This window comes from Bos indicus x Bos taurus, chromosome 17 (assembly GCF_003369695.1).
Source record: "Bos indicus x Bos taurus breed Angus x Brahman F1 hybrid chromosome 17, Bos_hybrid_MaternalHap_v2.0, whole genome shotgun sequence".
Classification (NCBI taxonomy): Eukaryota; Metazoa; Chordata; class Mammalia; order Artiodactyla; family Bovidae; genus Bos; species Bos indicus x Bos taurus.
The window spans coordinates 20,065,962-20,085,641 of record NC_040092.1 but is presented as its reverse complement, the minus strand read 5'-3'; the positions used below and the strand labels follow the sequence as shown (position 1 = coordinate 20,085,641).

Genomic DNA, 19,680 nt, shown 5'->3' with positions numbered 1-19,680 from the left:
CAATAGAGTCTGACACTGTTTCCCCATCTATTTCCCATGAAGTGATGGGACCAGATGCCATGATCTTCATTTTCTGAATGTTGAGCTTTAAGCCAACTTTTTCACTCTCCTCTTTCACTTTCATCAAGAGGCTTTTTAGTTCCTCTTCACTTTCTGCCATAAGGGTGGTGTCATCTGCATATCTGAGGTGATTGATATTTCTTCCGGCAATCTTGATTCCAGCTTGTGCTTCTTCCAGCCCAGCGTTTCTCATGATGTACTCTGCATAGAAGTTAAATAAGCAGGGTGACAATATACAGCCTTGACGTACTCCTTTTCCTATTTGGAACCAGTCTGTTGTTCCATGTCCAGTTCTAACTGTTGCTTCCTGACCTGCATACAGATTTCTCAAGAGGTAGATCAGGTGGTCTGGTACTCCCATCTCTTTCAGAATTTTCCACAGTTTTTTGTAATCCACACAGTCAAAGGCTTTGGCATAGTTAATAAAGCAGAAATAGATGTTTTTCTGGAACTCTCTTGCTTTTTCCACGATCCAGCGGATGTTGGCAATTTGATCTCTGGTTCCTCTGCCTTTTCTAAAACCAGCTTGAACATCAGGAAGTTCACGGTTCACGTATTGCTGAAGCCTGGCTTGGAGAATTTTGAGCATTACTTTACTAGCATGTGAGATGATGCGAAGTCAATATTTTTAAAATGGGTTCAGAACTTGGCAAATGAGAACCCACAGAAAAGAAAGATCTGAAGTGCTATGTGAAGTCTTGCACCAGGAAAAAATATTAGTATTATGCTTAATGAGAAATCATTTCATTCACTCAGAAGTGAGAGAGCAACAATAAATGTTTAACCTTAAAAGAACCTCCTATATTTATAAGAAGTTCAAATGAAATGCACAAAATGGCCCTCTATTACATGAATGGATTTTGAGTCAATCAGATGCAGCCTAAATCGAAATGTGCAACTCCTATGGTTTATTAATAGTTCTTTTCCACGTGTCATTTTTCTATTGGATGAAGAATACAAATATTTACTTTATCATTGCTTTACGTTTGGAACATCACAGAAACCATCCAAGGACAAAGGCATGAGCTTTGCTGGGGACGAGACTCTACCTAGACAGGTTTTCTGCCAAGTGCTTGCTGGTAATCAGAGCAGGGCCAGGTGGAATAAAGCACGAGGAGTGACCTGTGAAAAGCCACCACCTCCTACCCAAACACGCTTAATGCTCAGCCCTTCCAACCCGGGCCTGCAGTATCATCTTATTTCAAAAAGGTAATCCACATGCACAGAACGGAGGACACGGCACAGTGAAAGCTACTGCCTCGGGTTTAAACTACTACGTCTCCTCATTTCTGAATTGATTTCCTTGCATTAGATGAGTCAACACCATAACAAAAGCCTAAAGCATCAGTGCACTTGCAATATTTATGAAGCCCCATTTAGTCTGTATGAATTCAATCCTATGCACAGAGAAAACAATAAAAGAGGGGCCATAGCTCCTTTCACAGGGGAAGTGATGCCTATCGGCCTCTAGGCCTCCTGGCTGCTCTCTGTTCTACCCACCTCTCATTTTCAACAGCATCTAACATGCTGGTGCCTTCCCAGTGTTTAGAGATACTTCTTTAGGGCACAGCACGGCCCCCTAGACAAAAGCTAACGACTTTATCTGGCATCGAAAGGGCGATGCTAAGTGTATTTCAGTACTGCCTTAACTGTCTTTAGAATCATCTACTGTTGCATAAAACAGAACTGCTTCCTTAGATCTGACACTTTCCTCCATGGCTGGATCACTAGGGACCACAGTGGAGTGGGCCTGCCTATTTTCACACGTTGGTTACTGAAAACAAAGAGATACGGAACTCTCTGCTGACACCTGCCTGAGCAAGGCAGCCTGAGGACAGCAGCATAAAGAAGGGGCGCTGGCCGTCTGGACCTGCTGAGCTCCGGTCAAGCCGGTGTGCCTTTCACTGCCTGAAAGACCTTCACGCAGTCTTACAGAACTCCCAGGACCACAGAAATGTAAACTAGCATGTTTTTTTAAAAAAAAAAACTTCTTATAAGCAACATGGACAAATGAAACCTGTCTCTAAGCCTATGTGAAAACTTCAGTAAGAGGGAAAATGAAGTTTTGAATTAAAAGTACATTTCTAAGGCATCTTCCAATCTCAAATAAAATGTGTTAATTTTCAGCCATGGCACCTGAGAGCATATTATCATGTTAAGCCTTTAAAAATTATTTTTAGGCATAATTCACTTTTATCATTTAAGCGTACAAAAATTGTTCTGAGACAGTGGTTTGAGCAGAAAAAATGTTTAAGAAATCAGCTTAGGAAATGATTAAAAAAATTATTTCACAAAATGGATTTGTTGGAGTATTAGCTAACAAATTACATATACTTCACCTAATAATACCTAACAGAAAGAGTAGAAATAGATGAACCAAAAGAAAAGGAGGTTATTTATTAAAATATCTTGTAAATTTTTCTCCATCTTCTGACCTTTCATAGCATTTTATTCATAGCATTTGTGTAACACTAAATTCTCTGTGGGCCTTGGTCACTAACAGAGTGCCTGGCAAATATACACTGATCCAAAGATTGTGTTAATTCAACTGTAAAGCCACAAATATATGTATCTTTATGTATACATCCAAATATATGTATATCTTTATATATGTATCTTTAGCTGTGTGCATGCTGTATAGGAGAGTATTGCTTTGAAACACAGCAATCCTAGAAATAACAGAAATAGTGACCTCTAGTGGTAGAAAACTGCATTTCTCCTATCTTAATCACAAGAGATTAAAATTAAGAATTCCACTTTATTTGAAAAAAAAAAAAGTAATACCGTATCCTGTCCTTTAACTTACAGAAATGTATTCTCTTCCTAGAAGGAAGAACATTGAGGGTATGTATGAGTAGACCCAAAAATGTTCATTTAATTTCTATTTTGAATTTTATCTCCAAATCTATGATTTTCTTAATACAAACTACGAGAATTACAGTCCAAAAAAATCCTGGCTGGCAGGGCCATATATGGATCAGATCTATATCTCAGTGATTCTCAGTTGGGAGTAGAGAAAGGAGGGGCTACACTCTAACATACTGGGGTGAGTTGGGGTTAAAAGTGCAGGAGAATATGGCAGCCGGTGGAGAGATGTGTGTGCAATTTTTACACTGCACATTATTGACAAACTTGCTTTCAAATCATGAACAATTCATCTCCAATATTATTATTTTGGGGTCATACTGATGTAACAAAACACATGAAGTTTTCCGACTGCAATAATTACAGGTGATTTATTTGGAAAACTGAAAAAATGTTGAATTTCTAATTTTTACCTAGTGTTTGCAAAAGTATGAACATCCTCCCTTCTTTGGCTCATAAGATTCTTTCTTAATGAATTTTTAAGCCAAGTGTTACATTTTTAGTAAGAAGTATAGTCACATACTCAAGCTGGAAGGGACAGCAGTTCCTCATTTTACAGAAGGGAACACTGAGTTAACTGGGAAGCATGATGACAGCTTTAAAATGTCCCGTATGGTCTCTCTTCATTTCTCAAAGAGTGTTAAAATTAATTACATAAATACATATAGTATTTTGAGGCAGGCACAGTTCATTTAGCCCACCATGGTAGTACCAAAGAAAGTACAGGTTACAAAATATATAACTATTCAATCACTTAAACAATCTATTTTTACCAGTAAAGACCAATTCGTCATGCAGGTAACTCTTCTCTTGCTTGAGGCGAATGATCTCTTCTCGTTGTTCATTATTTTCTGTTGTCTTTTCATTTAGATCCTCTTCACAAATAGAAGGGGGAGAAAGTCCTCAAATAAATACTAGTTTCTAGAGGAATATACACTGCAAATACCTCTCATGTCCTTAGCACCCACTTCCAATCCATATGAAGTCCTGTTGGATCTACAGCTAAAATGTCCTGTATCTGACATTTCACTGCATGCTTGGCAGTGATCCTGGCCAAGGCTCCCACTGTCTCCATGCATGAACCTTGCCTCTTCCATTGCAGCCTGATGTCCACAGAGCCATCAGGGCCATCTGCTGGCACCACTTCTCTGCTAAAAGCCCTCATACTACATTTAGGATGAAATATAAACTCAGACCCTTAAGCCCTGTACAGCCTGGCCCTGTCCTTTCAATCTGTTCCTTTCACTTGCCCCAACCCCCGAACCCACCCCAGGGCTTTTGCATTTGCTGTTTCTTCTGCCTGGAAGATCTTGGCCCAGATTTTTACATGACTAGTTCTTCCAAGTTTCAGCTCAAATGTTCTCTTCGAAGATGTCTTTCCAGTGCGCTCAAACTAAATGAGTCTCTGTCCCTTACTCTCTGGCCCACTATCCATGACCCTGTTTTTATTTTATATTTTTTAAACAAATGTTAAATTTCTAAAATAAGGCATAAAAATTGATAAAACAGACTTCTTTTTACTTTTAATCTTACCTAGGTATACATAACATTCAATAAATGTACTGAATGCCTGCAATATACTCCAAGGGCTGTGCTATCAGAGTCCATCCCTGCTGTGAAGGGGCTTATAGTACGATTATGGTTTTAGATGAAACTACAAATGGACACAAAATTATCATTTGCCAGGAGTCAGGGCATCATTAGAACAAGATTTTAGCAGGTGGAGTCTTTTAAACTAAACCTGTCACAATAACCTTTCCCAATTTCAACAGTAACTCCCTGCCTCACAAGGGGCCCCACCTGGGACAGAGGCAGAGTAACCACACCATTGCACCACTTTGTCATTCTAAGGCTGCCTGTTCCACTGTGAGAGTCAGTCCTCAGGTCCAACTGATGACCACTTACAAATGCAATCATCTGGGTGTGGAATTAAGACCCAGATAGCTCCTGAATCCAACAGCTTCTTCTGTGATACAGTTGGGAAAAGCCAGAGCCAAGTGGGCCTCCCCCTTTACCCTCTGTAGATAGATAGATACAGATTCAGTCGTGTCCGACTCTGTGACGCCATAGACTGTAGCCTACCAGGCTCCTCTGTCCATGGGATTTTCCAGGCAACAGTACTGGAGTGGATTGTCATTTCCGTCTCCAGGGGATCTTCCCAACCCAGGGCTCAAACCCCGGCCTCCTGCATTGTAGACAGACGCTTTACCATCTGAGCCACCAGGGCTTTGTAGACAAATGCAAATTTTTACTCTATCACCTAGATCTACCTCCAAGTATGTAGCACTAACCTATCTGCCATACCCAACCTTTGTTTCATTAGAAAACTTCAAGGAGTAGAATAAACCATGGAGTTACTGTGAGAATGAAAAAGGAAAAAGGAGGACACAAAAGGAATTCTCCCCAAAAAAGAACATCCACTGAACAGCCACTCTGGTAGTCTGTGTTGTAGGTGGCAACTCCTTATCCCTCCCTGCATTCATTCCTCAATTTTTTTTTTTTTTTAGTTTCTCCCATAAAAGGACAGAGGATATTTTTCCATTGCCTGACTCTGGGTTCACCCATGTGATTCACTTTGGCCACAGAATGAAGGGCAAGTGATGGTGTGCCAGGCCCTCTTATCTTTCTGCTTCCTCTCTTAAGTTTCTGCCTTCACCATGGGAAGAAATGCCCATACTACCCAGCCGGGGAAAAGATGCTCCAGTGGGCCCAACAGAGATCAGCCAAGTCCCTAGTGGCTTCCAGATAAATGAGTTTATCAAAGGACACCACTGAGATACCATCGTTGATTGCCACAAGGCATATAGTAGCAACAGTTAACTGGTACAGCAAAGGCAGGATTATTTTTTAAATATAATGCATTAGGCAGTTTTCCCCACTCTTGCTATTCATCTTGTAACACAAAAACTGCTGCATACTTCTATACAAATGAACATTTCATGATGGGACCTAATGCTAACAACAGACCTCTTCCCAGTTATCAGATTAAGTGAACTCAAATGAAGAAATATATTCCCAAGATAAAACACCTCCATTTAGGCCTCTTCCTTACCTTTTAATTTATTGACTTCAATCTTAAGTGCCTTCAATTTCTGCTTATAATCTTGCTTTTCTTTCACAATACAGGTCTCCACCATCTTAGCATCACGTAAGGCATGCTCTAACAATTTAAATTTACCCGAACAGTCAGCAATGTGATTGACGGCCTCAATAATATCTTTGTCCTAAAACCCAAATTTGAAAACTGTTACATTTTAAAATGCCAATTAAACAAGATGACACTTACTGAAATCTCATTGTGGAGCAGGGATAAATTGGGAGACTGGGATTGACGGGTACATACTACTATATAGTCCGACATATATATAGAATAAATAACTAGTAAGAACCTGCTGTATAGCACAGGGAACTCTACTCACTACTCTGTAATGGCCTATCTGGGAAAAGAATCTAAAAAGAAGTGGGTATATGTGTATATATAACTGATTTACTTTGATGTACACTTAAAACACAGAACATGGTAAATGAACTATGAAAAGTAAAAGTGAAGTCGCTTAGTCGTGTCCAACTCTTTGCGACCCCATGGATTGTGGTCCACGGAATTTTCCAGGCAAGAGTACTGGAGTGGGTTGCCATTTCCTTCTCCAGGGGATCTTCCTGACCCAGGGATCAAACCTGGGTCTCCCACATTGCAGGCAGAGGCTTTACCTCTGAGCCACCAGGGAAGCCCTAACTGTACACTAATAAAAACTAAAAAAAAAAAAAAGACCACATTGTGTAACTGGGTACCCAGTTGCAATCCAGCGCTTTCCATGTGTTAACTCATTTAAGCCTCATAGTAACTATCTGAGGTAAGAAATATTGTTATTACCCACATGACAGAGGAGTAGACAGGAAATTGGCCACAATTACACAAGCTGGGTTTCCTTGGTGGCTCAGGAGGTAAAGAATCCACCTACAATGCAGGAGACCTGGGTTTGATCCCTGGGTTGGGAAGATCCCCTGGAGGAGGGCATGGCAACGCACTCCAGTATTTTGCCTGGGGAATCCCATGGACAGAGGAGCCTGGCGGGATGCAGTCCATGGGGTCACAAAGAGTCGGACATGACTGAGTGACTAAGCATAGCACAAGTTAGTGACAGTTTTGATCTGAACTTGGCTGGCTGGCCCCCAAAACCATGCATGAACCACCAGTTTGCAGTCTCAGAAAGTCTAGAACCAAACATTTGATTACCTATGAAACTATAATAGCAATAGGAGGACTGGAGGCCCTGGAGTGGGCTGTATTTTCTGGATTACAGATAAATCCCAGAGGCCCTCTCTTCCTTTCCTTCTTTTCAGCTTCTTAAGACGACAGACTCCAAGACCTCATCCCAAACCTACCCAAGCCAGAACCTCTTATTGTTGAAGTGGTTGTTTTAATTACATAAAAGGTATCTATCTGCTTGTTGAAAAGCAATTCAAATAACACCAGAAGGTATGAAAATAATAAGTAAAAGTACTCTCCCCACCACTCATAGGGAATATCGATTATCAGCAGGTTTCACCTTTGCTTAAGGACAAAGGTTTCTGTGGTAGCATCATATATGCGTTCCTGAAACACTTCACAGTTTGCATATCTCACGTTAGGAGGATTTATGGAAAAAATAGGGTTGGGGCAGATCATTCAAAAACCGACAGGGGTTGGGATGCAGCAGATGGAACTTTGTGATCAGATAACAAAGTAGTCTGATAACTTCACAGTAGTCCTATTAAGTACATGGACACAGTTAAGCAAATGCCATCGCACACACACCAGTCAGGCAATCATTTTCAGCATCTCAGTACTGGCAGCTTTACCAGGACTTTGCTTCGATGGAAACTGTAGGGGTTGCTGAAGCCAGGAAACTGGTCACTACTTGATTAAAGACAACTCTATAGATTTTAATACTTTCTCTTTAATTTTCTGAAACCTTGTCCCTGATCATGTGGTGGAAAAATCACATTATACCAGCATCACTTCTCTAGTCACCTGTGGTCAAACACATGTGTCATCAAATAGAAGAGACTGTTTATCAGGACTTCCCTGGTGGTCCAGTGGTTAAGACTCCACACTCCCAGTGCAGGGAGCATGGGTTCGATCCCTGGTCAGGGAACTAATTCCCCACATGCTGCACGATGTGGCCACAAAAAAAAAAAAAAAAGATAACTGTTCATCAACCACTGTTTATGGCATGTTAGTGACTATATCAACTGCTGATTGCTAAGTTTTCTTTTCAATTAAAAAACATTAACAAGTAATCTGACTGCTAATAACTTTATGAGACCTAGTAGTAGAATACCTCAGAAGAAAATCAGCTAATTCAGGCATGCTAGACCGTGGAACAGGCCTTGAAGACAGAAACCCACAGTGGAGTTCTGCCTCCTCTCAATGCCTTGGGCGCGTCATTTTAAACTTGTTTCCCTCATTTCTAAAACCAGAATTTTAAAAAAAGAGAGTAATGTTGATAGCTCACCCTATCTGTGGGTTGCTGTGGGACTTAAGTGAGATAAGGTACATGACTATACTTTGTCGACCACAAGGTGCCTGCCACATGCAGGCATCATTATTCTGCGTTACCTTCAGCTTTATCATGGTGGTGAGAGCCTGTTCACGAGCCTGCAGTTGTCCCACTTGAGCAGAAAGTTCCACTAGCGTGTTGCTGAGATTTTCATTTCTAGCCTACAAGGAAAAAACGCAAAACACTAACCCAGTCATTTAAAAGCTTTCACTACTCTCACCAGCCATAATCTGTGCTCATTCTTTTTGTTTTTTCTTTAACCTTTTCAGTAACAAAGGGAGCTATTTAAGCAGTCATCAAAAAGCAACACAAACATCTATTTCCCCTCAGTTCTTATGATTCCCTTCTGAATTCTATCAGTTACGTTTATAAACGTGCCTTCTTCCTAATGGTCTTTTATGTATACTTTCTGGTTGGCGAGAAAGAGGAACATGAACGGGAAGAATGAACAGAAACTGGATTAGTGAGAGATTTCCTTGGCTAAAATAAAGTAGCATTAAGAACTTCTGTGCATCTTTTTTTACTTTATGTTGAAATAACTTCACATTGAGGTATTCTCACTTATCAGGGATTTTTTTAAACCATAGATCTAGATTTGACGGAGGAAACTTAAATGCATATTACTAAGAGAAAGAAATCAATCTGAAAAGGCTATATACTCTATGGTTTCAACTACATGACATTCTGGAAAAGGCAAAACTATGAGATCAGGGGTTGCAAGGGACTGCAATAAAGAAGAACAGAGCAAAGAGGGTTTTTAGGGTTGGGAAAATATTTCGTATGATATTACAATGGTGGTTACAGGTCATTATTTGTCAAAACCCACAGAATGTACAACACCAAGAGTGAACCCTGATGTAAACTATAGACTTTGATGTCTCACCCAATGATGTGGCAATGACATGTCACTGGTTACAACAAATGTATCAGTTCCCCTGGGATGCACAATGTCCATAGTGGAGGAGGCTGGCTGGGGGAGGGGGCGGGGGAGGGGGTATCTATGAGAAATCTCTATACATTCCACCCAATTTTGCTATGAACCTAAACTTCTCTAAAAAAACAAAGTTTATTAATTTAAAAAAAGAAAAAAATCTCCCTGCTACAGACTGAACTGCATCCCCCCTCAAATGCATATGCTGAAGCCCTAACTTCCAATGTGATGGTGTTTGGGGGTGGAGCCTTTGAAAGGGAATTAGGTTTAGATGAGGTCATGAGGGTGGGGCCCTCAGGATGGGATCAGAGCCCTCAGAAGAAAAGATACCAGAGAGCTTGCTCAGGTGCTGTCTCTCTCCCTGTCACATGAGGACGTGGTAAGAAGGTGACCATTCCATTTACAAGTCAAGAAGAGAGCCCTCACCAGAAACCAACCATGCCGGCACCATGATCTTCAACTTCTAACCTGCAGAACCGTGAGGAAGAAAATCTCTGTTTTTTAAGCCTTCCCTCAGTCTATGCTATTTTGTTATGGCAGCCCAAGCTGACTAACATACTTCCATTTTTTAATTTAACATATCAAGAGATTCTGGGCTTTTCCTTGTGGCTCAGTTGGTAAAGAATCCGCCTGCAATGTGGGAGACCTGGGTTCGATCCCTGGGTTGGGAAGATCCCCTGGAGAAGGGAAAGGCTACCCACTCCAGTATCCTGGCCTGGAGAATTCCATGGACTCTATAGTTCATGGGGGTCGCAAAGAGTCAGACAGGACTGAGCGACAAAGTTCACTTTCACATCAAGAGATTCCATTGATAGTTTTCACTTATTTTACAGCTAGAAACTGTCTAGAAGAGTAATCTGAAAAAAAAAATTTAAGACATAAAATCTATACAATTATTATGAGTTACTAAGATTCACTATATTACCAAGATCTACACTGCTATCACTATGAAACAAGAAAATGAAGGCAGTTAACAACAACAGCAAAAAAAGGCTTTCTCAGGCTTCCCTAGAGGCTCAGTGGTAAAAATCCATCGGCCAATGGATTCGATCCCTGGTCCTGGAAGATCCCACATGCACCACAACTACTGAGCCCGTGAGCTGCACCTACTGAAGCCGGTCCACCCTAGAGCCCTTGCGCTGAAACAAGAGAAGCTACCACAATGAGAAGCCCGCATACCACAACGAGAGAGTAGCCTCTACTCTCTGAAACTAGAGAAAAGCCCTTGCAGCAACAAAGACCCAGTACAGTAAAAAAAAAAAAAAAAAAGATAAATAAATATTTTTAAAAAGACTGTCTCACTGTGCCTCTCAAAAAAGCATGAGCTCAAAAGATATTTGATGACTCATCAGCCAGGACTGAAAACTGAAAGATCACTCTGACATTTTGTTCCCAATATGCCACTAACATTCGTTTCATCAGATTAGACACAGTTATTCAGGAAACATAATTTGAAGCTGCGTGATGATACTGATCTCAGACTTTGAGAAAGACTTTTAAAATTAACCCACTGTTGATAAAATGAAGGATGCTACCAAACAAATGGCCTAAAGATTAAAAAAGAGCTGTAATGAAGTTTCATCTTCAAGACAAAACAACACTGCTGCTGCTAGGTCGCTTCAGTCGTGTCCGACTCTGTGCGACCCCATAGACGGCAGCCCACCAGGCTCCCCGGTCCCTGGGATTCTCCAGGCAAGAACACTGGAGTGGGTTGCCATTTCCTGGCTAACCAAAGCTCACCATCCGTATAAAACTGTGACGCTGAATGGATGGGTACACTTTTATACACACACACATTTAATGGAAATATTTAAGTCTATGAACTACTTTAATAACTGAAACACAAACAGAATTTGGGCTAGCGAAGCTTTCCTGAAAACCAATCTCACCGGTTGACTTTGTCGTACAGCAGAAACACAACATTGTAAAGCAATTACACTCTAATAAAAAATTAATTAATTAAAAAAAAATAAAACCAACCTCAAGGTCTTCAGAGAGGAGAGAGGAATGGGTTGCCTTCTGGGCCATCTCCTGAAGCTGTAGTTGAGTCTTCTGAAGAGTACTCTGGCATTCAATTTGGTTCGATTCAAGGCTTTTTACCTTCTTTGTGAGTGACTTGATTATTTCAGTCCTTTTATGTAGTTCACCTGAGGGAGATTATTTTCAGGCAATGGTTTAAAAGTAAGGGTGCTAAGGAATCTTTCAAAGGTTAATTCTTCTTTGAAAAGTTTTTATTACGAAATGCACGATACTGTACTCTAGTCAAGACACCAGCAGCAACCCAGAGCCCTGTATGTCAATTCCTGAACAGTCTCTCCAATTCCCCACCTTCCAACCACCATCCTGAGCTTACTCATTTCCTTGTTTTTTATTACAGTTTCACTATCTTTGATCACATCCCTAAAGAGTTTAATTGTGGGAATTCTGTTTGCTGTTTTTCACTTAAGATTATGATTCTGTGAATTCTCTAGTGGTCCAGTGGTTAGGACTGTGCCCTTTCACTGCCAAGGGCACAGGTTTGATCCCTGGTCCGGTTACTAAGATCCCACAAGCTGCACTGCAGGGCCAAAAAATAAAGATGATGATCCTGAGATGTGTCCATGTGGCTGTGTAACTCCTCCTTGTGCACTGTCATTCCTACATAATAACATTATATGATCATGCCAACATTTACTTATACATTCTACTATTGATGATCATTTGGACTGTTTCCACTTCACAGCTATTATGAACGATGTTGCTCTGAATATTCTTGCATAAGCATCTTCATGCTTTTGCAAGAGCTCCTAAATAAAATGTGGTCCCTCAGACCAGCAGCACCAATATCAACTGTGAACTTGTTAAATATGCAGATTCTTAGGCCACAGACCTACTGTATCACAATCTACTTATTAGTAAGATCCCGAGGACTTCCCTAGTGGCTTAGATAGTAAGAATCTGCCTGCAATGCAGGAGACCTGGGTTGGATCCCTGGGTCAGGAAGATTCCCTGGAGAATGGAATGGCCACCCACTCCAGTATCCTTATCTGGACAATTCCATGGACATAAGAGCCGAGTGGGCTACAGTCCATGGGGTTGCCAAGAGTCCGACACGACTGAGTGACTAACACTTTCACTTCACTTTTAGGTAATTCACTTGCATACTGAAGTGGGAGTATTCTTCCAGAAGTGGAAATGCAGAGCCAAAGCTTGGTATATCTTCAACTTTACCAGAATTGTCACATGATTTTTCCAAAGTAGTTGTACTAATTGACTCTCCCACCAGCAGTCAATGAATCTTCCCTTGCTCCACAATTTTACCAGTACCTGGTATTTTTTGCCAGTCTGTTAAGTGTAAGAAGTCTCATTACGGTCTTAATTTTCGTTTTCATTTCCCTAATTTACGAGTGAGAACTTTTTTGTAAATTTATTGGCCAGTTTTCCATGAAATGCCTATTCAAATGTCTTGATCATTTTAAAACCAGATACTAATGGTTATACAGGCAGACCTCTGAGATATTGTAGGTTCAGTTCCAAACCACTGCAATAAAGGGAATATCATAATAAAGTGAATCACACAAATACTTTGGTTTTCCAGTGCATATAGAAGTTATATTTATATGGTAGTATATTGTATTCTATTAAGTGTGCAACAGCATTATTTCCAAAAATCAATGTGTACACCTTAATTTAAAAATACCTTATTGGGACTTTCCTGGTGGTCCATTGGTTAAGACTCTGTGCTTCCAATGCAGAGGGCACAGGTTTGATCCCTGGTCAGGGAACTTAGATCCCAAATGCCGCATGGCATGGTCAAAAATTAAAACAAAATTAAGTTTAAAAAATAAACAAATACTGCATTATATGTATATATGTGTGGGTGCATACAGTTAGAGTAAAATCAGATGGTCATCAGGAAACTGAAAAATTAATCATGTTTAGACTGTCACATTTACAGAATCCTTTGTGTAATAAAAGCAAAAAAAAAGAAGGGGATATATGATTATCTCTCTTATTTTTTTTGACTGTGTCGGGTCTTAGTTGCAGAACCCAGGTTCTCTGGTGGAGGCATGTGAGCTCGGTAGTCATGGCATGAGGGCTTAGTTGCCCCATGGCATGCAGGGTCTCAGATACCCAACCAGAGATCGAATCCACATCCCCTGCATTGGATTCTTAACCAATGGATCACCAGGCAAGTCCCTACTTTTCTATAAACAGATCTAGTATCTCCTCCTCTAATACATTCTAGTAATATTAACATAGTCTGACTGTCAATAGAACAGTCAGATTTTAGGATAGCACCAAAAGGATGACAGTTAAAATATGGTACAAAGGGAAATTTTTGTAAGTCACTTTTGAGGTTACTGTAATTTTAAAAGATGACTGTTTTAAGTACTTGAGATCAAGTTCAATATCAAAAGTTTAAAATCTTTGAGTCAGTTCAAAAGGAATGATCAGTTCAGTGGCATCTTTATTCATATTCTAGCTCAAAACTGATTTCCTTCAGGTTCGCTCTTGACCCTCCCTGTCTACTGGAGCTGTCTCAGCACTCTTTCTACAGTTAAGTGTTAATACTTTGCTTGCCCTACTTTAATTCACATTGTGTTTGTCTGTCCTGCTGTGAATGTTCATGAAATCCTATCTTCAATTAAACTCTAGGACAGCAGGGACTGTGTTGAGATGTTCCTTCTCTATTTTTCTCATGAGCGCTTTCAGTATGTTGGCATGTACCCGCGCTAGATGGATGATGCTGAATGTATGTCTGACCTTCTAATTTGCTGCAACGTTCTTCCAAAGTCAACACTTTCTGCCGATCCTCTTCCCATGAAAGAAGTTGTCTCTGATGTACTGCAACCATATCATTGAGCTCTCTGTCTCGATCTTTTAACTCTCCAATGAGCAGCTGCAGCTCTTTCCGTTGTTTCTCAATAGTGGAAATCTCAACCTCTGACCCGATGTTCTAAATATAGAAAGTAATTTCCAAACAATTATATTGGGTTGGCCAAAGGAATTTTAGGGCCAACTCAGTATCTTCTTTTGCTGCCAATTCAAGGTAGCAACTTGAATCAATAAATTTTATTTCTTGATTACAACATGGTGGCAAAATTATGTATATTTAACATATGCTAACATCTACTATACACTCTGTCTCTATCATTTTCTGTCATACCAAACACACTACTCTTAAAGAGCAGGACCAGCTGTAAAACCTCCATTGGTTAATCACAGATAAACCCATTTCTGCATTTTTTTTCTTTGCTGTCAACCCTCCTTGTATCAATCAACAATATTATCCCCCATCTTATACCCCCATCTAGCAATTCTAGAACAATTAAGTAAAGGGAAACAGGAAGTAAATATTGTTTAAATATAACTGGTCCAAATTCAACATACCTACTTAAAAACAAATTTTGTAAAGGAAAAATTTCAAACATACACAGAAGATAAAAGAACAGTATAATGAACTCACATTTGCTCAGTAGCTAGGTCTTACTACTATCAAAAATTTTGCAATGTTTCAATCTTCCTTTTTCTTTTTGTGGTTGATAAAAAAATGTATTTTACTTTTAGATACTTTGGTATGCCTCTCTAAAAATGAACATTTTTATATAGCCAAGATGCCATTTTCATGCCTAACAAAATTATCTACAATAATTTCTTTTAGGCATACATCATTTCAAAGTCTAGTGCAGTCAAGTTGGTCTCAGCTAAGTGGGAATCCAGAATGAGCCACTTGGTGGCTCCAAGACCTTGGGCAAGTTACTTAACTTTCTTAACCCTTAGTTTCTTTGCTGTGAAATGGTAGTAACACTATTTTCGATTTCTTAGTCATGTGGATTAAGCAAGATAAGGTCTGTAAAGCACTTCCCATTGTGTCATTAAAATGACACACTATTGTGTCTTTAAAAATCAATCAACAATTAAATCTAAAAGAGAAATGGAAAATTTTTTCCAGCCAACCTGAGGATTGTAACCTGGGAGACAGTCTTTCAAAAAGCTCTGAGAACCATTCTGCCTGTAAGATGTCAAAACACAGTTACATATGTTTTCAAAACAAAGCATTGAAAATACATCAAAATAATACATTCACCTTTACACAGTTCAGATTTGCACAGACAAGGCAAGTGGTGGGTCATTGTGACCCCTTACATGATTGAAAAAGGAATGCTATCTACTAAGGAGTTGCTTGCTAGTTCTAAGGAAAAAAAAAAAACACCTTTTTTTTTTTTGTAAGCAGGCATTCCTAGGTCTTCTAAAGGGATCTAGTTAATGTATAAGGGGGATGCACAATACACATGAGGAGGGTGTGGCTCAAAGTGCAGAGAAAATTTTATGTTAAAATTTTCATGTCCTGCCTTAATAAAATTTTGTTCCATCATAACCGATCAACAAACATTAGCTATTATTAACAAATTATCAGCTAGGCTGTAAGTCACATTCTGAAGTATGGCACTGTCCCCATCTATGAACTGAAGAACTAAAAAACAAAAAACTGAATCACTATGCTGCACACTGAAACTAACGCAATATTGTAAACCAATTATACTCCAATTTTAAAAAAAGGGTTACTGTTTACCAGAGACCCATGTACATCATTATTGCTTTCTGAATTATAAGAGTTGTAGAGAAATAATAATGACGAATTAATTACTTACTTACTAAACACAGAAAATGGAACTTGGAGTCAAGGAATTCCAAGCCATAAGACTTGAATTCCAGTCTTTGGTAAGCCATTTCACTCACTCATTCACTCAACCAATATTCTCTGGGCAGACCAGTCGCTTGGGGCATTGAGCTCGCCAGCCAGGAGCACGGATTCTAACACGGGAAACAACAATGGACCAAGTGTGCAGAACACGTTCATTCAACCTATACGGACCAGATACATGCACATCTTGGGCAAGTTTACTTTCAAGACGTTTTGGGAAAACTGGTGATTACAGCGCTGCTCCACTTGCAGGTGGCTGGGAAGCAAGGGCAGGTAAGCGAGCAGGTGTATAGAGAAACAATCTGCAGATGCCCATTGATATATCGTTAAAAAGTGAGCACCGCGCCTGGGCTGAACACGTTTTCATTAAGGTAAGGAAACGGACGTGACGCTCCCCTGCGTCCTGGGTATTGTTTCACATTTTAAGCAGGAACGATTCCTGAGTAACCCCCATGCACGTTGTCCCAGAGGACTGCTCTCCGCTAGCCCTGGGACGAGCCGGCGGAAACCGGAGGCGCCGAGGGGCGGCCGCTCACCTGGCGCCCGGCCAGGAAGGAGGCCGAAGGGTTCATAGGTGTTTCCTCCACCCCCAGAGACAGTCGGTGTGCGCAGCGTCACCTTAGAAACGCCATCGGCGCGCCTGCCCGGAGCGGCGGGGGGCGAGCCCCGAACCCCGGAGCCCCGCGCCCTCGCCGGCCCAAGCCAGCCCGCCCAAACCGCCGACTCAGCGGAGCGCGCCCGGCCCGCTCGGCCTACGGCGTCGCCGAGCGGCCGCCCCGGCTCTCGCGAGACCCCACGGGGGGCTGGCTCCCTCCTGGCGCGAGCCGCGCCGCCATCCTGGCGTTTTGTTCTTGCAAGTCTGGAGACTCTCGAATGGTTTGTCTGGCGATGTAAAAGCCGTTACCCGCGGCCCGCAAAGAACCGCTCCTTCACCACTACCCAGAGAATGATGGAACAAATGAACGGCCGTCTCTGCCACATCGTCCTGGCCTATGTATGACCAGCTGCTTACAGACTCGCATCTTTCCCTCCTAAACTGTGAGCGCTGTCGCCTTAGCTGCCCTGCACGTCCGGGTAGGGAGAACAGTCCGTACCTGGCATTCAAATGGATGGAGGCAGACGCCACCTCTGGTAGTAGTTGATAGTCAATTGCTGACCAGCCCCGCAGACAGTTCTAAACTGAGAATCATAGATGAAGAGAGTAAAAAGTTTCGGGTTTTTTACTCTTGATGTAGCTCTTTTGTTAAATAACGAGGTACCCCTTGGGGTGGGCGTGCACCCCCTGGTGTACATCAAATTACGAGATGCACCTTTTGGGGTAGACGTGATGCCTCAGGGTGGACGTACACCCATCCTGCTGCTCAGCCTGGAAGGGTGCTGTCCCTCTTGAGGGGTGCTCGGGCTGACTTCATCAGCCCCTGGATGACTTGATTCCTATTGTTAAATCAGTCCCTGTCCTAAGTCAGGTGATTCCCATTGATTCAGTCAACACCCTGTATTGTGTGACTCATATATTAAACCAACCCCTAAATCACGTGAGTCGCCGCTGATTAAATCACCTCCCTCAAATACTGTCACCCACCCCCAACCCCACCCCCACCCCCGTTAAATCGAGTCCTTAAATCGCCTAAGGTTCATTAAACCAATGAAACATTTTAGGTTTCCTGACCCCCCCCCCAATTAAATCAATCTGCTTAACTCTCGGGACACACATTAAGGAGGAGATTGATTTAATTAGGGTCACTAAAATCACTACAGATGGTGACTGCAGCCATGAAATTAAAAGACGCTTCCTCTTTGGAAGGAAAGTTATGTCCAACCTAGATAGCATATTCAAAAGCAGAGACATTACTTTGCCAACAAAGGTTCGTCTAGTCAAGGCTATGGTTTTTCCTGTGGTCACGTATGGATGTGAGAGTTGGACTGTGAAGAAGGCTGAGTGCCGAAGAATTGATGCTTTTGAACTGTGGTGTTGGAGAAGACTGGAGAGTCCCTTGGACTGCAAGGAGATCCAAGCAGTCCATTCTGAAGGAGATCAGCCCTGGGATTTCTTTGGAAGGAATGATGCTAAAGCTGAAACTCCAGTACTTTGGCCACCTCATGCAAAGAGTTGACTCATTGGAAAAGACACTGATGCTGGGAGGGATTGGGGGCAGGAGGAGAAGGGGACACCAGAGGATGAGATGGCTGGATGGCATCACTGACTCGATGGACGTGAGTCTGAGTGAACTCCGGGAGTTGGTGATGGACAGGGAGGCCTGGCGTGCTGCGATTCATGGGGTCACAAAGAGTCGGACACGACTGAGCGACTGATCTGATCTGATATTTACTAAAGCAGATTGAATCAGTGGGTGTGCTGTCCCCCTTGGGAGGGGCATACACTTCCCTGGGGTAAGTTAAATGATGATGTACCCCCATGGGGTAGAGGTGCACACTCTGAGGGTCCTGCCCCCTGGGAAGCAGGTGGTTGTGCACCCTGTGGGGGGGAGACCCTTGGCACTTTATCTTGACAATATTTACCATGTTCTGAGTTGAGATTAAGATTTTCTTCTCCTGTTCATAATCACTCCTTCCCCCTTTTTACTCATATAGGAACTGAACTATAAAAAAGTAATGCTTATTATATTTAATCTCTGGTCACCCACCCCTACTGCTTAACCCATAAGATGGCAGTGCTGGCAAGACAAATTCGTAATAGTATTTCAACTTTACTTTTGGTTGACTGTGAATTAGCAAAACACGCCCTCGTGTTCATAAAAGATAACCTGAACATGGAAAAAACAAATTTAAAATTTCTTACCTTGGAGCTTCCCTGGTGGCTCAATGGTAAAGAATCGGTAAAGAATCCACCTGCCAACGCAGGAGACACAGGTTCGATCCCTGTTCGGGGAAGACCCCACATGCTGCAGAGCAACTAAGCCTGTGCACAACTATCGACCCTGGGCTATAGAGCTGGGGAGCCACCACCACTGAAGACCATGCTCCACAGCAAGAGAAGCCACCGCAATGAGAAGCCTGCAAACCAAAACTAGAAAGTAGCCTGCACTCTCAACTACAGAAAAGCTCTTGCAGCAATGAAGATCCAGCACTGCCAACATTTTTAAAAAGAAAAAAAAAAAAATCTTACCTTGAAACTTTACTGATTTGGATGACACCTGTCTCCTTAGGATAGGCTCATGTTCAGGAGAACCAACAAGGCAATGCCTTAGAGTTAAAAAATCAAGAAAGCAAATGCTGACGAATTGTTAAATGACCTATCAATAGATGACTATGCAGTAAGTTGTGGTGGTGGAATGAGAAAGATGAAAAGGAATGTGGTTGAATGTCAATTTTCCAAGTGAGGAACATTTTAACTCACATGCTTCTCAAATTTCACTTTTGTAAAATTTGGGAGTTTTAGGAAGCCCTAAAATGTCATTCTTTACCAGGCAATCACATGCCTAATATTCACTTTAAAAGTACAAGTATAGAAGCAGTAAGAAATGAGGCTCATTTTTATGAGTTATGGTTGCTAAGTACCAATTGGATGTGGTTAAGAGGGTTATTATGACTAGTTGCAAATCAAAAATCTTAGTATTTTAAGGTAAAAAATCTTT

General features: G+C 41.4%; 1 protein-coding gene across 5 annotated transcripts in view; it reads right to left on the bottom strand.

The window, feature by feature from the left end:
* CCDC62 (coiled-coil domain containing 62) overlaps positions 1-16,788 on the bottom strand; it is a 42,206-nt gene extending 25,418 nt beyond the window's left edge. For 2 of the 5 annotated variants that reach the window (XM_027566920.1, XM_027566921.1), the window contains exons 1-6: positions 16,621-16,787; positions 14,143-14,335; positions 11,377-11,543; positions 8,525-8,626; positions 5,978-6,149; positions 3,699-3,800 (exon numbers count right to left, since the gene is read on the bottom strand). In XM_027566920.1, the coding sequence (XP_027422721.1) occupies positions 3,699-3,800; positions 5,978-6,149; positions 8,525-8,626; positions 11,377-11,543; positions 14,143-14,335; positions 16,621-16,656 (772 nt within the window). In that variant the 5' untranslated portion in view covers positions 16,657-16,787. Of the gene's footprint in view, positions 1-3,698; positions 3,801-5,977; positions 6,150-8,524; positions 8,627-11,376; positions 11,544-14,142; positions 14,336-15,336; positions 15,392-16,620 lie in introns of all 5 variants that reach the window. The other 3 variants (XM_027566923.1, XM_027566924.1, XM_027566922.1) reach the window with 3 other exon arrangements.
* Positions 16,789-19,680: the final 2,892 nt, after the last annotated feature.